Raw genomic sequence first — 27,541 nt, 5'->3', positions numbered from 1 at the left:
TTGCCAATCATCTACAGAGAAATACTGGTTCAGAATGACTGTATTAATTTCTTCATTGATTTTCAGGTAACTCGAGTAGTTACTAAAACCAAATCAATGGAGATTGGGGAGTAGGCCAGTGGTACAAAATTTGGGGCATTATTTTTAACCCAAAACTACGGTAGAGACAGTCAAGCCCTTTTGCCTCCTTTTCTTTGAAGGTATTAGATCTTCAAAGTTTTCACCATGATACAGAGCTGCATTCCTAATTCCCCACTTCATAAACTGACCCAGGGGTCCTATATTCTGTCCTCACTACACTGCATCAAGAGCGAAACCATTTGGTTATAGAATTATACACTTTTTTTTTTTAACTCCAGAAAATTAGTGATGAAAGTGTAAATTGCACAAAGTGTTTAAATAAATATGCAGTCACAATGGGGAGTGGCGGTTATCAGTATAATCACTAATCACATGAAATCAAGAAAACACAAATGGCTGGGCACAGTGGCTCACGCCTATAATCCCAACACTTTGACTTTGGGAAGCTAAGGTGGGTGGATCATTTGAGGTCAGGAGTTTGAGACCAGCCTGGCCAACATGGCAAAAGCCCATCTCTACTAAAAATACAAAAAAATTAGCTGGGCTTTTTGGTGGGCACCTGCAATCCCAGCTACTCAGGAGGCTGAGGCAGGAGAATCACTTGAGCCCAGGAGGCAGAGGTTGCAGTGAGCCGAGATCATGCCACTAGTGACAGAACGAGACTCTGTCAAAAAAAAAAAAAAAAAGGGGGCATTAGAAGATAACACAAATATAATTGAGGAAGATTAGATGTTTCCTGCTGTTGTATGTGTTTTCATTAATTTCTGCTTTTCATATATCTTTCTATTGCTGCACTTTTTCTAACTTGTTAGGAGTTAGAGCTGGTGCTTACGCGATTGATTGTTGTTTTTATTTTTTTAATATGTACATTCTAATACATACAATTAAGACCACAAAATTACCTCTAAGCACAGCTTAACTTTATTCTACCAATTTGATATGTCATGCGTTCATTACAACTGAGTATCTTCTGATTTCCACTGTGATTTCCTCTACGTGGGTTATTTATTTAAGTTTTTAATTGTTATGGATATGTAGTAGGTGCATATATTTAGGGATACAGGAGATATTTTGAAACAAGTATACAATGTTTAATGATCACATCAGGGTAAACGGGGTATTCTTCACCTCAAACATCATTTCTTTGTGCTATAAACATTCCACTTATACATTTTTAGTTATTTTTAAACATACTATAAATTATTGTAGTCACCCTGTTTTGCTATCAGATACTAAATCTTATTCATTCTGTCCAGCTATATTTTTGTACCTATTAACCATTCCTACTTTGCCCCAGCCTCTGGTAACCATCATTCCACTCTCCATCTCCATGAGTTCAGTTCAGTTGTTCTACAATTTCCTGAGATGTGAATGTTGAAATCATCAACTGTAATTATGAATGTTTATATATCCTTTCAGTTCTGTCAGTTTTTACCTTATGTGTTTTGAACCTCTGTTGTTAGTTGCATACACATTTACAGTTGATATATTTTCCTGATGAATTAACTTTTAAAAAACATTATGTATGAAACTTAGCTACAGCTTTCTTATTATGTTGTCATAATATATTTTTCCCATCTTTATAGTTTTTTTCTGTGTTTTTATACATAGCATTTCTTTAGATACCATATAGTTAGCACTTATTTTCCTCCTCCCCACAGTCTGCCTTTTCTGTGATTTCTGCCTTTAAGTCAGTGTATTAAGCCCATTTACACTTTAGGAAATTAATGATGTAGTTGAGTTTAGGCTCTCAACTTTTATTTATCTAAAAATTTTATTTTGCCTTCATGTTTCAAGGATATTTTTGATGCATATAAAACTGTAGGTTTTAGGGTTTTGTCTGAGCACTTTAAAGATAGCATTGTTATTGACAAGAAGTCAACTTTTTTCTTATTGCTCTTGTATATGTATTGTAGACTCTCACTGCTTTTAATATGTTCTCTTTATTACTGATATTTAATTTGGTTATGATATGCCTTGCAGTTTCATTGCTTATTTTACTTGGGGTTCATTTAGTTTCTTGGATCTGTGGTTTGGTATCTTACATAAAATTTGGAGAGTTTTTCACAATCACTTCTTCAAATATTTTTCTTTCCCCTCTTGTTTTTTTTGTTTTGTTTGTTTTAGAGACAGGGTCTTGCTTCGCTACCCAGGCTGGAGTGCAGTGGTACAATTATAGCTCACTGCAACCTTGAACACGTGAGTTCAAGCAATCCTCCTGCCTCAGCCTCCCAAGTAGCTGGGACTATAGGCATCCACCACCACACCCAGACCCCTCTTCTTTTCCTGGTACTACATTTACAGTCTGGTCTCTGAATCCATGGGTTCTGCATCCATAGATTTAACCAATCACAGATTGAAAATATTTGGGGAAAAAAGCAATTTAAAAAACAGTAAAAAGTAATAAAACTAAAAAATTAAAAGAAGACTGCAACAACTATTTACTTCACATTACACTGTATTAGGTATACTGTATTTAAAGTACACAGGAGGATGTTTGTAGGTTATATGCAAATACTATACTGCTATACCATTTTATATGAGGAACATGAGCATGTGGAAAATTTGATATCTTTGGAGAGTCCTGGAACCAGTCCCCACAGATACTGAGGGATGACTAAATATGTATATTAGAACATGGGGGTGTTCCACAGGTCACTGAAGCTCTTTTCAGTATTTTTAGACCTTTTTTGTTTTCTGTGTACTTAATTGTGGATATTTTCTATTGTTATGCATTCATCTTTTCTAGTTAAGCAAATCTTGTATATTTTCTTTGTTTGCAGATACAGATGGTCCCCAAGTTATGATAAACTTAGTTTTTTTGACTTTACTATGGTTTTATTGGGGGTATTAAATGCATTACGATGTTTTAGACTTACTATGGGTTTATTGGGACATAATCCCATCATAAGTCAAGGAACATCTGTATTACATTTTCCAGCTCAAGAAATTTTATTTGATTGTCCTATATTCATTTATTTGCTAATTATGTTCATATTTTTGTATCACTGAACATACTTAATAGTTTTTTAATGTCATTGTTTGTTAATTTTCTTGTTATCTTTGTTATTTCACTATCTTATTTTTCTTGAAACTGATTTTTGTCTTGGTTATGGGTCATGTTTCCTCATTTCTTTATAGGTGTGGTAATTTTTTATTAGATGTGAGTGTTGTGTGAGTGTGACATTGTTGAGTGTCTGAACTTTGGCATTTTTCCAGAATGTTGAACTTTGTTTTAGCAGGCTGTTAGTTGATATATGGATTATCAGAGTAGGGTTGTTTTAAAGCTTTATGACATATGTAGATTAGCATTTACTCTAGGGCTTGTTTATTCCTTCTACTTAGGTATGACATTTTGGGAATTTCTCCTGAAAGAGCTAGGTGTATATGAGTTTTCTCTATTCTAGGAATTGTTTAATTACAGCCTCTTATAATTGTTCTCTCCAGTTTTTTGACTAGCATTATGGAGTTTGAGCATACATCTGTGTAACTTAATACTTAGCAATGAACTCAAAGTATATGTATGTAGATTCATGGAGCTCTTTCTCTGCATAACTCTTCCCTTATTGAAAATTTGCTCTCATATTCTAGCCTCCTTAGCTTTGCTGTGCTCTGTTCAGTGTTTTCAGCTTAGCAATCACTATGATATCTTGGGTTTCTCTTCCTTATGCTTTAGTCTAGAATTAATGTCCAAATAAAAATACCAGTCAATCATTGGAATAACCTCATTTGTTTCTCTTGTTCAGTGATTACAGTCTTGCATTACCTTTTTTCCAATCTCTGAAAACAGTTTTTTCATACATGTTGGGTTTTGGTAGGATGACTACTCCAGTACCATACTCCATATGGCCTAAATAAATAGTCACTTGAAAGTATTTTTCTAAATTTTAAATTTACCTTTTTTTTTTTTTACCCCATGACTTTTTGAAAGTGTTTTAATTTGGCTTAACCACAGTTACCTTTATCATTTATTCTTCCTTAGATTGTAGATAATGAGCTTTTCTGTTTTTTATTTGTCAGAAAATGTTTTTATGTCACTTTCATTCTTGAGGAACAGTTTCACTATTTAAAAAATTCTATGTTGGCAGGCTGGGTACAGTGGCTCACGCCTGTAATCCCATGTAATCCCAGCACTTTGGGAGGCCGAGATGGGCGGATCACCTGAGGTTAGGACTTCACGACCAGCCTGACCAACATGGTGAAACCCCGTCTCTCCTAAAAGTACAAAAATTAGTTGGGCGTGGTGGCACGCACCTATAATCCCAGCTACTTGGGAGGTTGAGGCAGAATCGCTTGAACCTGGGAGGCAAAGGTTGCAGTGAGCTGAGATCAGGCCATTGCACTCTAGCCTGGGTGATAGAGCGAGACTCCGTCTCAATGAAAAGAAATACGTTGGCAGATATTTTCTTCCATCATTTTGAAAATACCCCACTGTGATTTTTCTCTTTGTTCTTCAGGAGTTTTATGATGATGTTTCCACACCTTTTTTCTTTTTTTATCTTTCTTGGAGTTTGTAGTGCTTCTGAAATATATAGGTTAACATTTTTCAGTTATTTTAGAATAATTTTCTGCCCTTACATTGTCACATATTCTGTCTGCCCATTCTTTCTCATCTTCAGGAACTCCAATTATTTGTATGTTAGAACTTTTCACTGTGTGCCTTATGTCTCATACACTTTTTTTCTCTTCATCCTTTTGTCTCTTTATACTTCAAACTTATTTACTTGCCCTCTCTTCTTGCTCATAAATTCACTCTTGGGTTGTATCTAATCAGTTCTTAAACATATCCACTGAATTCTTAATTTTAGTTATGTTTTTCAGTTGTAGAATTTCTTTTTAGTTCTTTCATATAGTTTTCATTCCTTTGCCAAAATTTTTAGTTTTTTATTTCTTTGAACTTACTATTCATTGTCATTTTAAGTTTTGTGTCTGATATCTTTAATATCTGAATTCTTGTGGCCCTTCTTTCTTGGTTATTGAACATTGTCTTTTTAAAAAATGTGCCTACTTCTTTTTTATTGCTACCAAACATTGTTTGTCATAGATTTTTTTGTGCAATGGATTTCTTTGATGATCACATGAAGCCAGTAAGCCTTTTTCCAACTAATGGTTTTAAATGCCTAAGAACTTTGATTCCAAAAAAAAAAACCCAGTTGTTTTGAAATATACACATAATGTCACAGATACTGCTAATATTACTATAGTTCATTGCTTAATATTCAGAGTTGAAGAAATTCTAAAGAAATGTCAGATTTCCAGGCCGGGCACTGTGGCTCATGCCTGTAATCCCAGCACTTTGGGAGGCAGAGGCAGGCGGATCACAAGGTCAAGAGATTGAGACCATCCTGGCCAACATGGTGAAACCCCATCTCTACTAAAAATACAAAAATTAGTTGGGTGTGGTGGCACGTGCCTATAATTCCAGCTACTCGGGAGGCTGAGGTAGGGGAATCACTTGAACCCGGGAGGTGGAGGTTGCAGTGAGCCGAGATGGTGCCATTGCACTCCAGCCTGGGTGGAAAGAGCGAAACTCCATCTCAAAAAAAAAACAAAAACAAAAAAAATGTCAAATTTCCAGTAGTGTTTAATGTACATAGAGATGTCATTTTTCCCCCATCTAAGTTCACAGATTTCTGATTTCTTTCACAGTCCCTTTAGTCGTCTGTGGCCCTCAGGTTAAAAAGCCCTAAACATAAAAAGATGCCTTTTTATGTAAGTATCTGAAACTATAGACAATCAAATATTTACATCAAAGAATTAATTCCCTAGAATGTAGCAATATCCACATGAACTAAAAATAAGTAGAAACATTATTTTCATATTGTGTGACTATTTTTTAAAACTTATTTTTAAATTTAATTTTGAGATGGGGTCTCACTCTTCCGCCCAGGCTGGAGTGCAGTGGCACAATCACAGCTCCCTGCAGCCTTCAATTCCAGGCCTCAAGTGATCCTCCTGCCTCAGCCTCCCAAGTAGCTGGGACTTAAGGCACATGCCACCACTCCTGGCTAATGTTTTAAATTTTCTAGTTTGTAGAGATGAGGTGTCTCTTTGCTGCCCAGGCAGGTCTCGAACTCCCAGCTGCAAGTAATCCTCCCATCTTGGCCTCTTAAAGTGCTGGGATTACAGGCATGAGCCACCATACCTAGCCTGTGTGTGACTATTTCTAAAGCAGTAGAATAGTTGTTTCAAATCATGGAGAATTAAATAATTTATCATTACAGTTTTGGAAAGACATCGTTGATGATAATGAAGTTCGTGACCTCATTTCTGACAGAAACAAGTCTCATGGTAAGTTAGTGAAAGCAAAATTTTTCAAAACCTTTGAAGTATTAATAAATGAAATATTAATTTAAGTGAAATATGTATTTTCTGTTGTAGAAGGTACATCAGGAGAATGGATTTGGGAGTCTTTATTTCATCCACCTCGAAAGCTGGGCATTAACGATATTGAAGGACAGCGGGTACTTCAGATTGCAGTGATTTTGCGAAATCTTTCCTTTGAGGAGGGCAATGTTAAGCTCTTGGCAGCTAATCGTACCTGTCTTCGTTTCCTATTACTTTCTGCACATAGTCATTTTATTTCTTTAAGGCAATTAGGCCTTGACACATTAGGAAATATTGCAGCTGAGGTAAGCATGTGACTGTACCTTAAACTAGTTTTTATAGTTAGCAACATTTATGTTACAATTTTAGGATGTGGCATTTTATAGTTGCCATATTTATAGACTATTAAATGCTTACATGTATTAGTTGCTAAAAATGGTGATGTAGAAGTATCACATACTTTTATGGAAAAAAGTATTTGAAATGATGCTTTAAATTCAGAAATGGCTATTTTTACAATAACATTTTTTAACGTTATGCAACATTGTCCTGTTTATTTTTTATTTTTATTAAATTTGAAGTATACAACTCTGGAAGAAGCATAGCTCAATAATAGTGTTGTTTCTTTTTCCAGCTTTTACTGGACCCTGTTGATTTCAAAACTACTCATCTGATGTTTCATACTGTTACAAAATGTCTAATGTCAAGGGATAGATTTTTAAAGATGAGAGGTGAGTTTTCACTGAAGTATTTACTTTCTAAAGTAAACAAACTATCATTTCTTAGTAATACATATTTGTATGTTTTTCAGGCATGGAAATTTTGGGAAATCTTTGCAAAGCAGAAGATAATGGTGTTTTAATTTGTGAATATGTGGATCAGGATTCCTACAGAGAGATCATTTGTCATCTCACTTTACCTGATGTGCTGCTTGTAATCTCAACACTCGAGGTGCTATACATGCTCACGGAAATGGGAGATGTTGCTTGCACAAAAATTGCAAAAGTAGAAAAGAGCATAGGTAAGACTGGACCAAAAAACACTTATTTTCTTTATTGAGTAAAGTGTTTAATATGGTACTGTACAAAACCCTCAATTTATATTTGAGGTTTAGTGTTTTATTTTGAAGAGTCATTACCTCCTCAGGCATACTTGTTTCCATTATTCTTTATTATGCTTTAAATTCAGTGATGGCTATTTTTACAATAATTACATTTTTTAACGTTATGCAACATTGTCTTGTTTATTTTTTATTTTTATTAAATTTGAAATATACAACTCTGGAAGAAGCGTAGCTCAATGAGCAAGAAGCATCTATAATTTAGAAACCAGGATTACATGGCTATCAGTAATTCCTATTTCTTCTCTTAATTTCTGTTGTTACGTATTAAATTTGAAATGGACAAAACTGCTACATCTAACTTATCTGAGAGCAGGTCTTTCTGTTTCATATGGCCAGCTACTACTGTTAAACAATTAAAGCTAAGTGAAATATGTTTCCTTCTGTTCCTAGAAGTTGCTGGTAGTGCTGCAATCTTTAAAAATCAATGAAGTCACCTCCATAAGAGCTATCAGTTTTAAATATACTTACTAACACATGCCATGTTAACGTTTTACTTGGTGATTAAAATGATATCTTTCTTAGGTGTAATAAATATTAAAATCAGAGTTAATAAAGATTCAGCTTGAAAACTGTTCTTATTGAGAAGTTAATGTGTCACTTTTCATATCAGTGATTCTTAAATCTGGCTACACATCAGAATCACTTGAGAATCTTTTCAAGTATATAGATATCCACTGCTGGGCATGGTGGCTCACACCTGTAATCCCAGCACTTTGGGAGGCCAAGGCAGGAAAATCACCTGAGCACAGTTCAAGATTACCCTGGGCAACATAGTGAGATCTCATCTGTACGAAAAATAAATAAAATTAACCAGATGCAGTGGTGCATGCCTGTAGTTCCCAGCTACTTGGGAGGCTGATGTGGGAGGATCACTTGAGCCTGGGAGGTTGAGGCTGCAGTGAGCTGTGATCGTGCCAGCACTCCAGCCTGGGTGACAGAACAAGATCCTTTCTCAAAAAAAAATATATAGATAGATAGATAGATATAGATATAGATATCCAGCTCCCACTCCAGAGCTATTAAATCAGTCTTCAGAGATTGAGCCTAAAAATGTTTTTTGTTTTTTTTTTGAGACGGAATCTCACTCTGTCGCCCAGGCTGGAGTGCAGTGGCCTGATCTTGGCTCACTGCAAGCTCCGCCTCCTGGGTTCATGCCATTCTCCTGCCTCAGCCTTCCGAGTAGCTGGGACTACAGGCACCATGCCCGGCTAATTTTTTTTTTTGTATTTTTAGTAGAGACGGGGTTTCACCATGTTAGCCAGGATGATCTCAATCTCCTGACCTCATGATCCGCCCGCCTCCGCCTCCCAAAGTGCTGGGATTACAGGTGTGAGCCGCCACGCCCAGCCTAAAAATCTTTTATTTTAAAGATGCACAGGTAATTCTGATGTACTGTGATTCATGGACTAGCATTTATTCACATTGATAAGTATTCTGTACAACATGTGTTCACCAGTGATGGCATTCATTTATAATATTATTGACTAATAACTATTGCTTTTTATTTATTTTAGACATGTTAGTGTGTCTGGTTTCTATGGATATTCAGATGTTTGGCCCTGATGCACTAGCTGCGGTAAAACTCATTGAACACCCAAGTTCCAGTCATCAAATGTTATCTGAAATTAGGCCACAAGCTATAGAGCAAGTCCAAACCCAGACTCATGTAGCATCTGCCCCAGGTTAGTGTTTTCACATATTCTTTTTCAGTGTGGTTATGAGTGTATAAGATTTGATCCTAAGAATAAATTTCAATGTGCAGTATAGAGAACTGATATTTTACAGTAGAGTAGGCCAAAGTGGAATTTGGATATGTACTCTAATTTCTTAGATATTATACATTCCAGGAGTAGCAGGATCAAGGTGAGCTCATAGGAAGAATAGTATAATAGGAAAATTAAGTTCGGCAGGATTTAGAGTAATGTGATGGATTAGATATTCATAATTACGATAGCTATAAGTGCCCCAATAGGCATATTATTTGTGATTTTGGTCATGGGAAATTGACATGCCAGGAATAGATTATTCATATATTACCTTATAATTTTCTCAGGTGATCATCAGGACGCGTAAGTATAATACTCCTAATGTCCTTAAGTCTTGGAACCAACACCACAGAATCAACAGCCTAGGAGAAGACACATGCACATGTGTATACACACACTTACAAGCATGTATACCTGCATTTATGCACCTTTCCTAGTGTCTCTTAGCTCAATTCTGTTTAGCTCAACTGTAATTATAGTACAGACATGTCTAATAACCAGACTTCAGTCCTTGAACTCCTTCCAGTGGCTCATTATGAGTCATCGTTTTTTTATATTTTACCACCCTTAACCTTTTTTTAGAGTGCTTTCTCTACCTTGGTTTATACTAAAAATACATATTTCATCTCACCTACCCTTGCATTTCCTATCCTCTCACCTCCTGCTGTCCCCAAGACACTTATCTTTCTTTATATTTTTTGAATGGAGGATGCTCGTGTTCTCAATTGATCTTAATTCTCACTTTGTAATTAATACAGAGGCTGTGTAGAATGAATTTCTTCAATTTCTTACTCCTTCAGTTACAAACTTATTAGCATCTGGACTCATTTTCCTTTAGCTTCTGCGCATTTCAGAAAGAGATGCTAATTTCTTCTGAAACTTACTCTGAATATCAGTCTTTCCCATCTCCATGTTCCCATATCTTAAATCTCTTTTTACTTACTCACTTTTTCCTTTCAGCTAGAAATGCGTTTAGGTCTCTTATCCTCCCTCGCTAGCCCCAAACCAAAAATTTCATTATCCTTAATCTTTAGCCATCACATCCATTCATCAGATCTTGTTGAGTCTTCCTAAATACCTGGCCTTTTCAATTGCCAGTGCTTATGAATGAGATTGAACTCTCATCATCTCTAGCTATCTGTTCTCACATTCATTCATGGTCCCAATTTGTCTTCTACTCCAACTTGTAGTATGAAAATTATGTACTCTATGCAAAGTATGTAATAAGTATCACATATTTCATTGATTTCCATTATGTCCTTCTGAAGTGTATAGATTTGTGTCATATGTTCACTCAACTAACTTGGATCCACCTAACAAAAGTGGACAAATAACAGAAGGCACAAAATAGATAATTTTGACTGCCAGTCTATTCAATGAGCTTTCAACTACAGGTAATAGATGTTAAACAGCCAATTTATATTGGGGAATCTTTGGTCAGAATATTAATGGTTTCTCAACCTTGAGAAAGAAATGAAACTGTTCGTATTGCTAGTTAAGTGGGAGGTGGGAATGTTTTTTACCATCAAAGAAGAAACTAAAGATTAAATTAATTGAGGGACATAAAGGAGCAGTGTTAGAGAAATTGATAAAATGTCAGTGAATACTCAAGGGTGATTTGATGAAGACTATTTTTTGCTGCGTGGTTAGCCTTTGACCTTGACAGTTCTTTTGACCTCAGCAAATGAACCTACTTCTCAATCTAAAATTTGGTCCTCATTTGGCAAATGAATGAATTTAAACATTGAGAATTTGTGGCTTATTCATTTATGTAGTAATTAATTCATTCATAGAGATGGGACTAGACTGCTCGGGATTGAAAAGAGTTAATTTTCAGCTGGAGAGCACTTTATTACTTGTGCTCTCCCTGAATGACAACTTTAAATTGTTTGATTGGTTATCCTTTGTGGTTTAGCTATTGCCTGCATAGTTTAATGCTGCTTTTTTATGGAATTACCATCTTTAAACTTTTTGCTCACTTCCCTCAATCCCTCTGAAAACTTTTATAACCTTTTACCCATTTTTAGGTTAACATCTAAATCTCTATCATAATTTAAATAGTTGCAAAGTATGTATTGTCTAGATGTATATTAAACTACATTTTTAAAAGAAAATAATTACAGTGCTTTTTGTATGCAGTGGAATCTTGATACCATCATTCATTTTTTAAAATACACAAACTCTTTAACATCAGAAATTTTATAATATTCCTCTTTCACCTTGAACTTGTATTCCAGTATCCTCACAAGAGTTTTATCCTAATATAATACATTTTATGTTTGAGATTCTTTTTTATTCATCACCCTGTCAATACTTTTTAGTTACAAAATAGACATTTTTAAAGTTTTTCAATTCCTTGTTATTCTTTAAAGCTCTAAATTTTAAAAATTTCATTTGGCCAGGCACTGTGGCTTACGCCTATAATCCCAGCACTTTGGGAGGCTGAGGCAGAAGGATCACTGGAGGCCAGGAGTTTGAGACCAGCCTGGCAACATAGTGAGATTCCATCTCTACAAAATCAGGAAAAAAATTAGCTGGGCATGGTGATGCATGCGTGTAGTCCCAGCTTGGGCCCAGGGAGTCAAAGGCCGTAGTGAGCTATGAATGTGTCACTGCATCCACCTTAGGCAATAGAGCAAGAACCTGGTCTATCTCAAAAAAAAAAAAAAATGTATATGTATATACATATATACACATACACACACATATGTGTGTGTATATATATACACACGTATATGTATATATATACACATACATATATGTATATATATACACATACATATATGTATATATGTGTATATATACACACATATATATATAAAACGCACATACATACAGTTTATCATTACAGGTTTTATTAATAAATGGTACATCAAATAGTAAATACATTGTAAATTTTTATAAATAATTATTAAACAAGGCCGGGCACAGTGGCTCATGCCTATAATCCCAGCACTTTGGGAGGCCAAGGCGGGCAGATCTTGAGGTCAAGAGATTGAGACCATCCTGGCCAACATGGTGAAACCCCATCTCTACTAAAAATACAAAAATTATCTGGGCATGATGGTGTGCGCCTGTAGTCCCAGCTACTCAGGAGGCTGAGGCAGGAGAATTGCTTGAACCGGGGAGGCAGAGGTTGCAGTGAGCCGAGATCGTGCCACTGCACTCCAGCTTGGTGACAGACCAAGACTCCATCTCAAAAAAAAAAAAATTATTAAACAAAAATTTACTTGAAATGTATCTCTTAATAAGATGAATAGGGCTCTCCCCTCTAATTCTCTAGATGCTATTAATTCAGTATATCTCTCAATGACTATTACTTACTGATAGAATGAAACTGGAGTTTAGCATCAGTAGTATCCCTGTTTCCCTTTTTATAGATGTAAATTGAAAAATCTAGTTTGCATCATTAAATAGATGAAGATAGAATTTACAGTTCTTTGAACTTCAGAATTATCCAAAAAGTATTAAACTTATTTTTTACAATCATCTGAAAACTTGAGTTCTCCTTTGTTTTGTTGAAATCAAAGAATTAGCAAGTACCTGACTGCAAGAATATTTGTGGCTCAGTCATTAGAGGCCTTTTTTTTTTAAGTTTCTGGAAAATATATCAAAAAGATATTAACAAGATATGACTATAAATTATACTTGTTACTGTTTTACTTAGGTATCTTGTGTAACCTGATATATTCAAGAAGTTTTAGCACAGTGGTTCTCAAACCTTAGGTACATCAGAATCATGTGATAGACTTATTAAAGATTTCTGGGCTACATTCCCTGAGTTTCTGGATCAGGTGGGACCTGAGATGTTTTTTTCTTTCTTTTTTTTTTTCTAAAGACAGCGTCTCACTTTTGCCCAGGCTGGAGTGCTATCTCAGCTCACTGCAACTTCTACCACCTGGGCTCAAGACTATCCTCCTACCTCAGCCTCCTGAGTAACTGGGACTACAGGTGGCCACCACCACACCCAGCTAATTTTTGTATTTTTTTAATAGAGATGAGATTTCACCATGTTGCCCAGGCTGGTCACAGAATTTTCATTTTTATCAAGTTCTCATGAGATGCAGATGCTGCAGTCCAGGGACTGTATTTTTAGGATTACTGGCTTGGGAAAATTGAAATATTGTTCATTTCAAGACCGTTACAATGTATTTGATGTTTAGGTGCTTTTTATCATATACTTCAAATATATTTTTGTGAAAACCTTGACACTGCAGATTTACCTCAGTTGATTTTTCGGAAAATGTCTGCCACGTAACATAGTAAAGATAGTTTTTATTAACGAAAGTCTCTTGCTTAATCAGGCTCTTTTTGTTACTTAGAAAAAGTCCAATGTTGTTTTTCAATTCAAGAAAGTATGTTAGTATGTTAGTATGACGCGCTCTTTCCTTCAGAATTTTAACAGTTGAATTTGCCATGAGTTCGTAATCTGAATGAAATAAAATACCACCACCTTCTATACTTTTTCTTTCTTTCTCTCTTTCTTTTTTTTGAGAAAGGGTCTCACTCGGTCACCCAGACTGCAGTGCAGGGGCGCCATCAGAACCTGGCTCACTGTAGCGTTGACCTCGGGAGCTCAATCGATCCCCCTACCTCAGGCTCCTGAGTAGTTGGTACTACAAGTACATGCCACCAAGTCTGGCTAAGGACGGGGTTTCACTATGTTGCCCAGGCAGTCTCAAACTCCTGGGATCAAGCAATTCACCCACTTCGGCCTCCCAAAGTGCTGGAATTACAGGCATGAGCCACCGTGCCTGGCCCACCTTTGATATTTCTTTAAAATATTTTCTGTACTTTGTTTACACAGGATTCTGCCTAAGAAGTAATGCATTCTTTGACAGTAGTTAAGGAGGCAAGGGCATTAAGCAGAATTATCATTACTCTACAATTTATCTGAATTTAGAACAAACCAAGGGGCCAGAATATCCAATTTCTAATGCCCAACTTTGCCCTCAATTGTAATATGTAAAATACTGGTATTGACAGGAAGCTATACCAATAATACCTTGGTTAAGAGGCTTCATGGATACTAATGTTTCTAATTCTCTCTTTAGTGTTCCACGTTACACTATAACAATAATAATAGTAGCTAGCGTTTATATAGTGCTTACTTTGTGCTAGGCATTATTTTAAGTGACTTGCACATAATCTAATCCTTATAGCAACATACGAGGTTAGTGTACTGTTACTTTCCTCCATTGTATGGACAGAGTTATTTTGCTCGTAGTTTCACAGCTAGCTAGTGAGTGATGGAATTCTCTGGCTCTGGATTTATGCATTTAACCATAATGCATAATCCTGCAGAGCTATCAAAGATGGGTGAGAATTAAGTCATTTGATTCCAAAATGAGAGAAAAACAATTATCAAAGAGGAGGTGATATTCTCATGCAAAGCAGTTTTAGGAAGAATACATAAGAAAGTTGAGTATCTGGAAATTGATTTAAAATATAAGCACCTTCATTTAGAATGTCTTCAGGTATCCTGAGGGCAGTGCTCCTCAGTTTGTGGCTACTTTTTATAGTAATTATGTTTCCAGTTTAAATTCCCATTTGTGATTTTATTCTTCTTTCTACATTGTTTATAAAGACTTCTCATGATTTCAGTGTAATTTCTAGTGTTTCATGAAATTGATTGCTAATTCATTCAGGAAATTTCAGTCTAAGTAGGGTATACTCTTTCATAGTAGAGATGATAAAGGGAGGAAGATTTCTACACAGTTTCAGGCCCTAGAAAGTATTTTCTGTATTAATATCGTCAACTTAGAAGGGGAAGAAAAGATAAGCTAGGATTGCCAACAGGAAAAATTATTTTTGTTCTAACTGTTGCATTATCTCAAGGAGCATATAATAGTATGGCCTCTAAAATGTGACAGACCTGGATTCAAATCCAACACTTTTAAAAGAAGTCCTTCCAAGTATACCCAGCTCTGCTATCTCCACCGTGTTCCTGGGTGAACTTAATCTCTGAGCTTTAGTTTTCTGATCTGTAAAATAGGTATAATTAAACTTAGACTTAAAAGATTAAAATATATAATGTAAATATAAATGGATTTATACAGAGTATATGTTTATTAAGTGGCTACAATTAGCTGTTACCTCAAAGAAAGCATGGGGCATTCATCAAAGGTTATGATTGCCTCAGATCATTCACACATTTGGCTGTACTATGGAGCTTGCCTAGTTCCAATAATTTTAAAATGCATTTGTTCTGTTTGAGGGTTCTGAGAAGCTTTGCTAAAATATCATCTGAAAAAAATTGTGTATAATCTGTGTGCTTAAAAACTACATTGCCGTGTCACATAGCAAGTTTTCTAAAAACCTACAAAGTAATGCTGATCAATAGTGAAAAAAGGATAATTAATTTTTATTCACAAATATATGATTCAGACTTATAATTTATAATATGACTTTATACTTTTCATGTTTTCCTTAGTTCCTTTGTATAACATAGGGGAGAAGAAAAGGTAACATACATCATTTTTCTACAGATCTCTTCAACATGTTAGAAAATAATAGGTGATTTACTCATTTATTCATTGACCTTGAAACTTTTAGAATATTTCATAGATGAAACTTTAGAAAGTATGTGTCTTAAGATTAATAGCTAGTACATTTGTATACAACCAGGTTGCCTCTTTCAGGAAAAAAGTATAATTCAAATTTATTATTACAACAGATATCTTCTTTTTTTCTTCCCCAGAAAAATTATGGAAATCCTTTTTTGAATATGGGACTTTAAATTAGTTCAGCTTTTGTTCACTGTATTCCAAAAATTTTATATATGCCACTTACAGAGTTATTAATCTTTTAAATTAGGGAGTGAAGCCATAATTTCGGCTGCATTCTGCTTCCGTAGCTAAACTGAAAGATGCTCAACTTACGTGTTGAACTGTATGACCCTGGGCCAGTTTTTTAAATCACTTTGAGTCTCAGTTTTCTTATCCGTACCTACCTCACAGAAGAATTAAGTAAGCAGATATTGTAAAGTATTTAGTTCAGTGTCTTGCCCATGGGAATAACAGAGGTTATATTAACTAAATCATCCATATTAATTGTTATTATTTGAATGATTGTGAGGTTAAACAAAATAGTTCATATGAATCCTCTAAGACAGTGCCTGGTATGATATGTGCTCCATTATATATTAGGTTTGTTCTCAAATGTGTATACTTTCATATGTTTATACACCTTTTAAAAAGGTATTCATTGTGTTAATGGGTTCAATATCCATTAAAAAAAGTATGGCAAATAGTGACTAACTTTTAAGAAATGATGTAGCTAATGTATTTTTTTCTTTAGCTTCCAGAGCAGTTGTAGCACAGCATGTTGCTCCACCTCCAGGAATAGTGGAAATAGATAGTGAGAAGTTTGCTTGTCAGTGGTAAGTGGTTTATTTCTATTAAGGATTTATCCTTGGGAGGAGTAAAGCAAAGAAAAAAAGGAAATGTATTCTACAGACATCCAGAATGTTTTATTCTGTATTGCTTTTTAGTTAGAGTAGAATATCATTTACACAAAGAAAGGACACTTTAAAATCCCCTTGTATATTGGAATAATTTGAAAGAAAAATATTCATCAGAATTTTCAGAATTAAAATAGTATGACTAGAATGTCATTAAATTACACCATTTAACTTTTTTCAGAGTAAAATTTGTGTTAAAAAGTTATCTTTCACTTTGTAGAAAGTACAGTTTGTCAGGTTACAAAATTTGTTCTTCTAAAATTAACATTTTGTTAAAACTGAATTGGACTGACCTTAAGAAAATAAAGGCAGGTGTTTTAAAATGTCTCTTCTCTTCCATCTAAAACAAAACTTCTTATTCATTAATAATTTTTGGGTGTGTAATAGTAGACGGACATTAATCAAATGATAGAACAGAAATAAGCAGCTTGACAATAATATTTCCTTGAAAAGATTGTGTAGTCCTATCTGCACCACTTTCTGAAAAAAAGCAAATGAAGAGTTTTAAAAATTTCACTTGTTATGGATAGTTGCCTCAACATTAGTATGAAGTTCGGCTTAAATTCTTCAGGAGATTAACAGATTGAATTACACAATCACTTTCCAATGATATATCACTTTAAAAATTTCTTGATCACTTTTCTGCCATTCACTAACATTATTTGTCTCCCATTTCATGCTCCTGTCACTCTTTGTTCCGTATTTTTGGTGCTTTCAATACATATTTTTGTTCCTATGACAGTTGTCTCCAGACTTTTCTACTTTGCTTAAATCGGGTTTATGGTTGTAAATATCTCTAATTGTTTGCTTTTTCCTCACCTTCTATATTTTTACACATTGGCCCCTTACACTTGAATCTTTTCCAGTAATATTTGGAAATGTTGTTTGTCTTCTACATTGCAACCAAAATGAAGTTTTTATATCTAGTCTTTTTGAAATTTAGTACAGACAGGATTATGAAAGTTGGAAAGAATACACACCATAACCACTATAAAATGTGTATGTGTTAAGCATAGATTTGGTCTTATAAATCCCAGTTGCACGTTTCTGCTATTTCTTGGAGAGGGGGAAGAGAATCATTTTACAGTTTTTTTTAAAATCATAATTACTATTTGATTTCGTTTTTCAGAAAAACTAAGTTTAGCCTATTATACATAGTGAGTTATGGAAAGAGCCTATCAGGGTAATTAGGCCTCCAATCCCAATTTATAGGTAAAGGTCATTTTAAGAAAAAGACAAAATGAGGTTTGAATTAGTTTGTAATGGATTACAAATTAAAACTGTTTTGAAATGGGGAAATGGGAGTGTGCAGCATGGAAAGTGTCATTGTTTTAAGAAGTAGCTGAAAAGCTTGGGTAAGTTTTTTCTGAAGGAATTTGATCCGAGAGCCAAGAAAAGTTTAACCTTAGTTCAGTTTCCCCCATTTTCTTCAGCTACAATGCAAATAGCACGTAATTGGGAACTTGTTTTATGTTATGATTATTACAAGACAGGATGCCGAATAGATATTCACTAAATAAAACTATTTCTTATAGAATATTTGTTGTCAGCAGACCAACCCTGCTCTCATTGGGATGTGAACATAGTTTTTATATTTGTTATCAGTGTCATTTTTAATACTAAAATAAGCATGTTAATCTATTGATTTAATCTAAAATTTAGCATATATTTTTGCTACTAACGTATGAGTCAGTGAAATTTGATTAGTAGGTATAATTATTAGTTTTAACACATTGCCTCCACATGGCTTTAGTATATTTAAATATGGAGTTTCCTAGAGTATATTGTATAATGCTTAATTTTTCTCCTCTTTTAGGCTAAATGCTCATTTTGAAGTAAATCCAGATTGTTCTGTTTCTCGAGCAGAAATGTATTCTGAATACCTCTCGACTTGCAGTAAATTAGCTCGTGGTGGAATCCTAACATCAACTGGATTTTATAAATGTCTTAGGTAGGATCCATAGTTCTTTAAATAAAGTCCATTTACGTCACTTACAACATCTCTTGCTCTTTAAAGAAAATACCAAATATCTTATCTAGTTTTAAATATTTCTACTACTAGAAGTTTCGTATGGATAGGTTATAGTGTGGTGGAGGTTTAAATAAAAAGCAGTTTCAGAAATCATATCTAGTGTTTGTGTTGGAACATTATGAGATTTATCAAAGAAATGAAGTTTACTTTCTTTTTCCTACCTACTTTTACATGTTAAAGACATGACTATATCTTTTTAATCTTGAATAATAGAATATAATATTATTATCTTCAAATACAAAGACTTTTTGATATTTTGCAAAGTACATAAAAATAGGTATCTTTTATTAGTTATATGTGGGTGGAATTGTTTAAAACCCAGCGACATTGTTAATAAATAATGATGTTTTAAATGGGATGATTAATCTTTTATATTTCTTTGCTTTCCATCCTTGCAGAATATAACTATGAGTCATACTGGTTCATACATAAGCAACAGTAAACATACTGCTGTTGTTCATGTAAACATAATGTTAGAAGTCAATGTGATAGTTATCAAAACTTACTGATTATGTATGTACTTTACAGAACGGTCTTTCCAAATCATACAGTGAAGAGAGTGGAGGATTCCAGTAACAATGGGCAGGCACATATTCATGTGGTAGGAGTAAAACGGAGGGCTATACCACTTCCCATTCAGATGTACTATCAGCAGCAACCAGTTTCTACTTCTGTTGTTCGTGTTGATTCTGTTCCTGATGTATCTCCTGCTCCTTCACCTGCAGGTGTTAATTTTTATTGTATTTTTAAAGTATTACTGATTTAATAATAAAACTGAATGAAAAATATATATTCTATGCATTTTAAATGTATAACTTTTGTGTCTCCAGTAGCATTTTCTTACTTGGTCTATTACCATATTCATATGATTCAAAATTGTTAGATGTTAATTTCTTAAAACTATTTTCTCTTAAGTAAAATAATTCCTACTTGGGATTTTCAGTCATTTCATTTGGAATTTTGACGTTTTCTTCATATTTTCAGGAATCCCTCATGGATCACAAACCATAGGAAACCATTTTCAGAGGACTCCTGTTACCAACCAATCTTCAAATCTGACTGCAACACAAATGTCTTTTCCTGTACAAGGTGTTCATACTGTGGCACAAACTGTTTCAAGAATTCCACAAAATCCTTCACCTCATACCCACCAGCAACAAAATGCTCCAGTGACTGTCATTCAAAGTAAAGCTCCAATTCCTTGCGAAGTTGTTAAGGCTACAGTTATCCAGAATTCCATACCCCAGACAGGCGTTCCTGTTAGTATTGCTGTTGGAGGAGGACCTCCACAGAGTTCTGTTGTTCAGAATCATAGTACAGGGCCACAACCTGTTACAGTTGTGAATTCTCAGACATTGCTTCACCATCCATCTGTAATTCCACAGCAGTCTCCATTACACACAGTGGTACCAGGACAGATCCCTTCAGGCACTCCTGTTACAGTAATTCAACAAGCTGTCCCACAGAGTCATATGTTTGGCAGAGTACAGAACATACCAGCATGTACTTCTACAGTTTCACAGGGTCAACAGTTAATCACCACATCACCCCAACCTGTGCAAACTTCATCTCAACAGACATCAGCTGGTAGCCAGTCACAAGATACTGTTATCATAGCACCCCCACAGTATGTAACAACTTCTGCATCCAATATTGTCTCAGCAACTTCAGTACAGAATTTTCAGGTAGCTACAGGACAAATGGTTACTATTGCTGGTGTCCCAAGTCCACAAGCCTCAAGGGTAGGGTTTCAGAACATTGCACCAAAACCTCTCCCTTCTCAGCAAGTTTCATCTACAGTGGTACAGCAGCCTATTCAACAACCACAGCAGCCAACCCAACAAAGCGTAGTGATTGTAAGCCAGCCAGCTCAACAAGGTCAAACTTATGCACCAGCCATTCACCAAATTGTTCTTGCTAATCCAGCAGCTCTTCCAGCTGGTCAGACAGTTCAGCTAACTGGACAGCCTAACATAACTCCATCTTCTTCACCATCACCTGTCCCAGCTACTAATAACCAAGTCCCTACTGCCATGTCGTCGTCTTCTACCCCTCAATCACAGGGACCACCTCCTACTGTCAGTCAAATGTTATCTGTGAAAAGGCAGCAACAGCAGCAACATTCACCAGCACCCCCACCACAGCAGGTACAAGTACAAGTTCAGCAGCCCCAACAAGTACAGATGCAAGTTCAACCTCAGCAGTCGAATGCAGGAGTTGGTCAGCCTGCCTCTGGTGAGTCGAGTCTGATTAAACAGCTTCTGCTTCCGAAACGTGGTCCTTCAACACCAGGTGGTAAGCTTATTCTCCCAGCTCCACAGATTCCTCCCCCTAATAATGCAAGAGCTCCTAGCCCTCAGGTGGTCTATCAGGTGGCCAGTAACCAAGCCGCAGGTTTTGGAGTGCAGGGGCAGACTCCAGCTCAGCAGCTATTGGTTGGGCAGCAAAATGTTCAGTTGGTCCCAAGTGCAATGCCACCCTCAGGGGGAGTACAAACTGTGCCCATTTCGAACTTACAAATATTGCCAGGTCCACTGATCTCAAATAGCCCAGCAACCATTTTCCAAGGGACTTCTGGCAACCAGGTAACCATAACAGTTGTGCCAAATACGAGTTTTGCAACTGCAACTGTGAGTCAGGGAAATGCAACTCAGCTCATTGCTCCAGCAGGAATTACCATGAGCGGAACGCAGACAGGAGTTGGACTTCCAGTACAAACGCTTCCAGCCACTCAAGCATCTCCTGCTGGACAATCATCATGTACTACTGCTACTCCCCCATTCAAAGGTGATAAAATAATTTGCCAAAAGGAGGAGGAAGCAAAGGAAGCAACAGGTTTACACGTTCATGAACGTAAAATTGAAGTCATGGAGAACCCGTCCTGCCGACGAGGAGCCACAAACACCAGCAATGGGGATACAAAGGAAAATGAAATGCATGTGGGAAGTCTTTTAAATGGGAGAAAGTACAGTGACTCAAGTCTACCTCCTTCAAACTCAGGGAAAATTCAAAGTGAGACTAATCAGTGCTCACTAATCAGTAATGGGCCATCATTGGAATTAGGTGAGAATGGAGCATCTGGGAAACAGAACTCAGAACAAATAGACATGCAAGATATCAAAAGTGATTTGAAAAAACCGCTAGTTAATGGAATCTGTGATTTTGATAAAGGAGATGGTTCTCATTTAAGCAAAAACATTCCAAATCATAAAACTTCCAATCATGTAGGAAATGGTGAGTTATCTCCAATGGAACCACAAGGGACTTTAGATATCACTCAGCAAGATACTGCCAAAGGTGATCAACTAGAAAGAATTTCTAATGGACCTGTATTAACTTTGGGTGGTTCATCTGTGAGCAGTATACAGGAGGCTTCAAATGCGGCAACACAGCAATTTAGTGGTACTGATTTGCTTAATGGACCTCTAGCTTCAAGTTTGAATTCAGATGTGCCTCAGCAACGCCCAAGTGTAGTTGTCTCACCACATTCTACAACCTCTGTTATACAGGGACATCAAATCATAGCAGTTCCCGACTCAGGATCAAAAGTATCCCATTCTCCTGCCCTATCATCTGACGTTCGGTCTACAAATGGCACAGCAGAATGCAAAACTGTAAAGAGGCCAGCAGAGGATACTGATAGGGAAACAGTCGCAGGAATTCCAAATAAAGTAGGAGTTAGAATTGTTACAATCAGTGACCCCAACAATGCTGGCTGCAGCGCAACAATGGTTGCTGTGCCAGCAGGAGCAGATCCAAGCACTGTAGCTAAAGTAGCAATAGAAAGTGCTGTTCAGCAAAAGCAACAGCATCCACCAACATATGTACAGAATGTGGTCCCGCAGGTAAGTTATTCCATGATCACATTTCTCTTATAAAATTTCTGATCTGTAAATACGATTTTAGAGGGAAATGCACTGTTTTCCATGTCTCATCTTGAAAAGTTACTGTATCAGCTCACTTGTATCCAACCTGTCCTTTTCTTTTTCTCTGGTTTTGTAATATTAGTTTTCAATTTTAGCACATGATTTAAAGAATCTTTCAATTTTGTTATAGATCCAAATTAATAATTTTGTAGGCCCAAGGTAGAGAAGCAGTTGCTAATCTGACATCTTTTGGAGAATTTAAAAAATGTATCTTAATCTCCTTTTTGAGTTTACTGCACAAGTGTTGGGGGGAATGGGGGTCCTAAGAGTACTCTAAATGGGGATTTCTGTATTTGATTTTGACCTGAGTGTGTTTTTGTTGCCTCTTTAACAGTACTGTTGTAATAAGGATGAATCTTGTAATAACTTTATCAGTCGTATTCTTTTTGTATTTATGTATTGCATTAGTCTCCTTTAGTGTTAAAAAGTATTATTTATTGTAATTTCAATTTGTTTCAGATATTCTGATATTCTTTTCTGTTTCTTACTCCTTTGCTTTACTGTCCTATTCCTGCTATTCCCTTTTTAATGCCTAAGATTCCATCTCTGCATGCCTTAGTAAATACAAGTATTTTCTAAAATCAGCACTACCAAGTTGAGGGTCCAATCAGGCTATGAAGATTTTAAGGACAATCTTATATGCTCTTTCCACTGAAATCATGGATTCTCTTAACAGTCGTCACCACCTGTTTCCTGGATCACTTTTCTTTCACCCTGTTCTTCCTAATTCCTACATAGCCAGAACCTTCTATGACTACTGCCAACTCTGCTGACACAGTTCTGGCTTGGGCTTCTTCTGTATGGTTACGGTGATGACAGCAGATATATGGCTATTGTTGGCATTAGTGCCAAATCTAGGTGTGGGCAATAGCCAAATGGAAAGTACAAGAACAAAAGGAAGAGCCCCTTGCTTCAGAACTAGTAGAATAACTGACAGGTACCAGTCCATGGCCCTTTAGGAACTGGGCCACACAGCCGGAGGTGAGCGGCAGGTGAGCGAGTGAAGCTTCATCTGTATTTACTTATAGCCGCTTCCCATCACTCACATTATATCCTGAGCTCTGTCTCCTGTCAGATCAGTGGCAGCATTAGATTCTCGTAGGACCACAAGCCCTATCGTGAACTGTGCATGCGAAGGATCTAGGTTGCACGCTCCTTAGGAGAATCTAACGCCTGATGATCGGTCACTGTCTCCCATTCCCCAGATGGGACTGTCAAGTTGCAGGAAAACAAGCTCAGAGCCCCCAATGATTCTACATTATGGCAAGTTGTATAATTATTTCATTATATATTACAGTGTAATAATAGAAATAAAGTGCTTAATAAATGTAATGCGCTTGTATCACCCCAAAACCATCTCCTCACTCCCTGGTCTGTGGAAAAATTGTCCTCCATGAAACCGGTCCCTGGTGCCAAAAAGGTTGGAGACTTCTGCTTTGAGGGATGTTATATACATGGCAATAATTAATCCTGAGTTATTGATGGAAAATACTGTATCATTTTTATTCAAGCTTCCACATGTTGAGCTTTCCACTTAAACACAATTTTTTAATTAGTGCAATGTGGAGTATATAGTAGATATTCCATAGTTAGGTTCTTTCTCTTATATTTAATAATTTCCCACTTCACCTTGATTATGTGCCTGTTATTCCTCTTAGAGACCTTTACAATCCTAAATAGTTACAACAGACCAAGCCAAATTAGAGAAAAACTCCATCTCCATCATTATGGAATTGTTTCACCAACACTCATTTTTTGTACCCTTAATCTTCCAATGTGGTTGTAGTCAGTAATATCACAATTACAAAGAATGAACAATAATACTAGCTAAGACGAGGACATGTCATAGGGACTTTATACTAAAGCAGTTTCTCATTTAATCCTCACACAACCTTATTAGGTAAAAATTATTATAAAGATGAGGACTCAAGATGGCTAGTAACTTGCCCAAGGTTACCAACTAATATAAGGTGGTACCAGGACAGAAGCCTGGGTTTGTCTGAAACCAAAACTCATGCTCTTAACCCATTAACCTTTCTTCTCTCCACTGTTCTAGAATATTTCTCTATAAAGCTCTAGAGAGCCTTTTTTTAATCTAACATATTGATTATTTGAGCTGTTGTGTTAGAGGATGTTCTATTAAATGATCATTTTAGGACATTATTGCTAAAACTCATTGGTTATTTGAGCTGTGGTGTTATGAGATGTTCTACTAAATGATAATTTTAGGACATTAATGCTAAAATGCTTTACTTAGCACATTGGACATATATGTAGTTAATTCAGGCCAAAAAATCAATACATTTTGTTCCTAATCTGAAAAATCTGTATTAAACTTTCTTACATTCTCACAAAGGATGTAGTTTATTTAAAATAGGTACATTCTTTATTTCTAAAACTGATATTTGGTTGTCTTATAGAAATTTAAAACTTTGCAAGGAAAAAGAGATGTAGCATACATGATGTCTATGAGAATGAGTATAACAAAAACAGCATTCTTATATATAGCACTTAGCCCAGTGCCTGCTACATATATGGGCAGTTAGTAATGGGGAAGGTATGCTTTATCTTTATATAGATGATGAAGTACCTATTGGGGCTAAATATTTTTAACAGCCAAAAAAATTAACTGTTCAAGATGGCGTTATAAGTTTCTTTTGAAGAGAAGGCTGTTGGGCCTTCTGAAAAGCATGCTAATTAACAGAAAGCCATAACCATTATTGCCCCCATCCTTTTAATTTCTTTCTTTTTTGGGTGGGGAAGACAGGGGCTTACTCTGTTGACCAGGCTAGAGTGCAGTAGTGCAATCACAGCTCACTGCAGCCTCGACCTCCTTGGCTCAAGTAATCCTTCCACCTCAGCCTCCCAAGACTGTAGCTGGGAGCACAGGCATTACTGCCATGCCCAGCTAATTTGTTTTATGTTTTATTTTTGTAGAGTTGGGATCTCCCTATGTTGCCCAGGCTGGTCTTAAACTCCTAGTAGACTTGAGTGATCCCCCCGCCTTGGCCTCCCAAAGTGCTGAGATTATGGGTGTGAACCAACAGACCTGGCTTAAATTTCTTTATGTACTCTTTTTCTTTCTTCTTTTCTTTTTTTTTCTTTTTTTTTTTTTTGAGACAGAGTCTCGCTCTGTTGCGTAGGCTGGAGTGCGGTGGCATGATCTCAGCTCACTGCAACCTCTACCTCCCGGGTTCAAGCGATTCTTCCACCTCAGCCTCCTGAGTAACTGGAATTACAGGCCACCATGCCTGGCTGATTTTTGTATTTTTAATAGAGACTGGGTTTCACCATGTTGGTCAGGCTGGTCTCAAGCTCCTGACCTCGTGATCCGCCCACCTCGGCCTCCCAGAGTGCTGGGATTACAGGCATAAGCCACCATGCCCGGCTAAATTTCTTTATATACTCTTTAAAGTTGCATGTTAGACCTTGGTTTAATACCATTTTATTCACTATTTGAATTGGTAGCTTAAAGGAGTAGACAAAATAGAGGATTTTAATTGTGATTTTTTTTGGAGAAACCTTGTTATTTTACAATTTCAAGGGATCTAGGGATGTTAAGGAAGTACTTGCACCCTGATAAGGGATTTCCAGACTTGCAGAATGCCCAGGGCTGGAAAGAGCACAGGGAAGTCTCCTTGCCAAGAAGGAGCAACAAGTAATCCTTTCTAATGCCATTGTAATTCATTTTTTTCTTCTCAGTTTTGTTTCTTCCAACCTCCATTAATCAGCTATATTAATTTTATTACAGAAAAAATAGCAACAAGTAAAAAGAATCTATGTGAAAGTAAATGATATACCCATTGATTTTTATATTTAGTATTTAGCTGGGTAGTTTATATAAATATAAAATAAACTGTACCTACTTCAAGGCACATTTCTTTATTGGTAACTGCTTATTTCAAATGTAATACTTGCAAGTTGAAGCACAATTTATAGAATACTATTTCCAGAAGCCCTGCCCTGTTCCACTGTTCATGAATTGGTATCTGTTGGAAACATATTTGCTAAATGGCATACTAAAAATAAAAAAGAATTTATAAAATGAAAGAAACTTAGATACAAAAACTTAACATAAGACTTGGTTTTTTTTCAGGATCATACAAAATACATGTTGAACATAATCTGTTAATTATCTGTTAATCCCATAATCTGATAACATGCCAAATTCTTATACATAAAAATAGTTTAAGGATATACATATTTAAGATATTTAACATATGCCTTGCCTCAATTCAGAGTGTAAATCATTCCTAATAATGGTACTGTGTAACATGGAATATTGGTATCTTACTGGTAAAGAGCTTGAGAAAGTTACTCAACCCATCAGAAAATAGATTGGTAGCCTCAGGCGGGGGCAGCATTTAGTTGTAGCCATAAAAGAACAGTTTAGCAAGAGCTACAAGAATATCATTTCTGTTTTTCTAAGAGTACTGCCACTCAGATTTGTAGACCAATAGCACATTATAAAAACTAAGAAAAGTATTACATAACTTTTTTGTTTGTATTTTAATGTGTTCTTATAAAGCAGTGTTGGCATGTATTGATGATCTAAATTTATACTTAATAAGAGGAAAAAACTTGGTAATTTAAGAAAATGAGGAAATGTTAGAGCTGAAGGGTCTCTGATATTATCTTGGCCAAAACTCCTACTTTTAAGAGTTGAAGTGAATTGTCCACATTCACAAAAATCTCTTTTCCAGTGATTTCTATTACTGTCTTAATTCTCTTCTCTGAAGACTTACACATTTAGCTAAATGCATCTCTCTCTCTCTCCCTCTCTCTCTTTTTTTTTTAATACAGAGCCTCACTCTGTTGCCTAGG

General features: G+C 36.0%; 1 protein-coding gene across 1 annotated transcript in view; it reads left to right on the top strand.

Annotated features, from left to right (window-relative positions):
- Nucleotides 1-27,541, top strand: part of ARID2 (AT-rich interaction domain 2) — a 181,909-nt gene that overhangs the window by 105,620 nt on the left and 48,748 nt on the right. The window contains exons 7-15 of the mRNA XM_003825757.6: nucleotides 6,306-6,372; nucleotides 6,463-6,713; nucleotides 7,043-7,139; nucleotides 7,220-7,429; nucleotides 9,046-9,213; nucleotides 16,597-16,678; nucleotides 18,576-18,710; nucleotides 19,320-19,516; nucleotides 19,776-22,636. Of these exons, the coding sequence (XP_003825805.1) occupies nucleotides 6,306-6,372; nucleotides 6,463-6,713; nucleotides 7,043-7,139; nucleotides 7,220-7,429; nucleotides 9,046-9,213; nucleotides 16,597-16,678; nucleotides 18,576-18,710; nucleotides 19,320-19,516; nucleotides 19,776-22,636 (4,068 nt within the window). The remainder of the gene's footprint in view (nucleotides 1-6,305; nucleotides 6,373-6,462; nucleotides 6,714-7,042; nucleotides 7,140-7,219; nucleotides 7,430-9,045; nucleotides 9,214-16,596; nucleotides 16,679-18,575; nucleotides 18,711-19,319; nucleotides 19,517-19,775; nucleotides 22,637-27,541) is intronic.

This window comes from Pan paniscus, chromosome 10 (assembly GCF_029289425.2).
Source record: "Pan paniscus chromosome 10, NHGRI_mPanPan1-v2.0_pri, whole genome shotgun sequence".
Lineage (NCBI taxonomy): Eukaryota > Metazoa > Chordata > Mammalia > Primates > Hominidae > Pan > Pan paniscus.
This window is presented reverse-complemented; position numbering and strand designations above follow the sequence as displayed.